This window comes from Octopus bimaculoides, chromosome 9 (genome assembly GCF_001194135.2).
Source record: "Octopus bimaculoides isolate UCB-OBI-ISO-001 chromosome 9, ASM119413v2, whole genome shotgun sequence".
In the NCBI taxonomy this organism is placed as follows: Eukaryota; Metazoa; Mollusca; class Cephalopoda; order Octopoda; family Octopodidae; genus Octopus; species Octopus bimaculoides.
This window is the reverse complement of record NC_068989.1, coordinates 2,903,803-2,906,647: the sequence shown is the minus strand read 5'-3', so window position 1 is coordinate 2,906,647 and position 2,845 is coordinate 2,903,803. Positions and strand designations below refer to the sequence as shown.

General features: G+C 38.3%; 1 protein-coding gene across 5 annotated transcripts in view; it reads left to right on the top strand.

Moving 5' to 3' along the window:
• LOC106869147 (5'-AMP-activated protein kinase subunit gamma-1) overlaps positions 1-2,845 on the top strand; it is a 486,366-nt gene that overhangs the window by 382,740 nt on the left and 100,781 nt on the right. Inside the window, exon 1 of one of the 5 annotated variants that reach the window (XM_014914750.2) lies at positions 2,297-2,366. The exons of the other annotated variants lie outside the window; for them this stretch is intronic. Within the exon in view, the coding sequence (XP_014770236.1) occupies positions 2,312-2,366 (55 nt within the window). The 5' untranslated portion in view covers positions 2,297-2,311. Of the gene's footprint in view, positions 1-2,296; positions 2,367-2,845 lie in introns of those variants that run through there. 5 annotated transcript variants of the gene reach the window in all.

Here is a 2,845-nt window from a genome sequence, read left to right as displayed (position 1 = left end):
GGCTTGTGCGGGTGGCACATAAAAGACACCATTTCGAGCGTGGCCGTTTTCGTGCGGGTGACACGTAAAAGCACCCACTACACTCTCTGAGTGGTTGGCGTTAGGAAGGGCATCCAGCTGTAGAAACTCTGCCAAATCAGACTGGAGCCTGGTGTTGCCATCCGGTTTCACCAGTCCTCAGTCAAATCGTCCAACCCATGCTAGCATGGAAAGCGGACGTTAAACGATGATGATGATGATGATGATATATATAAAATTAAGAGAAGAAAATGAGTGTTATTGATTAATATTTATTTATTAATAAATTGATAATCATTTCTTCCTACAGCTATTACCAGTTGTACTCATTAAATAAATTACAAATTTATGCACTAAATTTGCATTTATAAGTCATGAGCAAAATATCATCAGGGAAAAGTAGGTCATTATAAAATTACACATTGATCTATTTGTTCATTGAACAGATTGGTCAACATTATATTTATTGACCTCTGTGTCATCAGTTTCCTGTTCACCATGTGGTGTTTTCCAATTAACTGTTAACCCAACATCAAACCATGACATCGCGTGATCTTCATCGACCAATTGTAGATTGGTAATAACAATCTACTTCTGTCATTGAAATTCAAAACGGCTCATGACAATCATCACACTTGAAACTCAAGAGTACCAAAGAATTTGAATCAAATTGTTTTGATCCGTACATGTAACTCCCAATAACTTGCTTGAGTACCTTTCTTTCGTTTGTCCACTCACTCGTGTACGTGTGCATATATATATAAATACATAGGTGTGTGTATGTGGTGTAAATGTTTGTTTTTATGTTAAGTTATAAGGAAAACTATTTTACATTAAACTAAAAGATTGTATGGTATCTTTTAAAAAAGATTACTTTGAAGTCACTGTCAGTGTTAACTCTTGTTGAAGAATACTAAATACACACACACACACAAACCACAAACCCACACCAGCAGGAAAAGTGTTAAATGAAGAGGAGGAGGTAGTATATATCTCTTTACTCTTTTGCTTGTTTCAGTCATTTGACTGCGGCCATGCTGGAGCACCGTCTTTAGTCGCGCAAATCGACCCCAGGACTTATTCTTTGTAAGACTAGTAGTTATTTTATCGGTTGCTTTTGCCGAACCGCTAAGTTACGGGGACGTAAACACACCAGCATCAGTTGTCAAGCAATGTTTACGGGGACGAACACAGACACACAAACATATACACACACATACATATATATATATATATTTATACATATATACAATGGGCTTCTTTCAGTTTCCGTCTACCAAATCCACTCACAAGGCTTTGGTCGGCCCAAGGCCATAGTAGAAGACACTTGCCCAAGGTGCCACGCAGTGGGATGAAATTGGAACCATGTGGGTGGTAAGCAAGCTACTTACCACACAGCCACTCCTGCACCTATATATATAGGTGTGTGTATGTTTATATATATATATATATATATATATGTACACACACACACACACTAACTGAAGTGAATTTCTTTCCTTTTCCTATGTCTATATACACCCACACGTCTCATTCTCTCTCTCTCTTCTTCCCTCTTTCTCCCCCTCTCTCTCTCCCTCCCACTTTCTTCCTCTCTCTCTCTCTCTCTTTCTCTGTCTGGTTCATATAATCTTTTATTGACAAAATGAAACAATGGAACATACTTAACTCTATTTAATTCTGTTCTTCCATCTCTCTCTCTCTCTCTCTCTCCCTCTCTCTCTCTCTCTCTCTCTCTCTCTCTCTCTCTCTCTCTCTCTCTCTCTCTCTCTCTCTCTCTCTCTCTCTCTCTCTCTCTTCCCTTCAGTGTTTAAGCGTCTCTCATTAATAGAAGTGGTGGTGGGGGGGTGACTTAATAGCCTAAATTACACACATGCCTATTCGCTGTAACACACACAGAGATTACATAATGCTGAGATCTGCCATCTACAGCTTCCCAGAACCCATCCATGCACATCTATATGCTGTGTGTGTGTGTGTGTGTGTCTGCCTCTGTGTGTTTGTATGTGTGAGTGCATATGTAAGCATCAATAAATGCAAGTTAATTACTAACTCCTAATCTGAGTTGCTGTTTATTTGTACACAACCTTCTCATTATTGCAGTTGTTGTTGTTGTAATAGCATATGTATGTGTAAGTATGCGTAAACGTACGTATGTGTGTATGTGAAAGAGAAAACTGTGCATGTGCGTGTGTGTGAGGGTAAGAAAGGGAAGGTGGGTGTCACACGGAATATACTTAGTATTTGGCAAGGACAACACTCTTTAGTTCTTGGATTTTACTGTTGGCTAGTCATGTGTTCCATTTCCTGTTGTTATTGTACCCAGCCTCAGTGTAAAAACAATGCAGGTGAGACACTCACTTCAGTACCTTACACCTATATATGTTATACACACACTCACACACATTTATATATATATATATACATATATATACAGGGTGTCCACAAGGTCTGGGTACATAGAGTAAATAAAATCATAACATAAACAATTAAATATAAGAAATAATAATTTCTTAAAGTATGTGTTAATCCCCATGTACCCAGACTTTGTGGACACCCTGGATATATTTTCTCTTTTACTTGTTTCAGTCAGTCGAGAAAATTGACCCCAGGACTTATTCTTTGTAAGCCTAGTACTTATTCTATCGGTCTCTTTTTGCCGAACCGTTAAGTTACGGGGACGTAAACACACCAGCATTGGTTGTCAAGCGATGGTGGGGGGGACAAACACAGACACACAAACATACACACACACACACACATATATATATATATATATATATATATATATATATATACATACATATATACGACGGGCTTCTTTCAG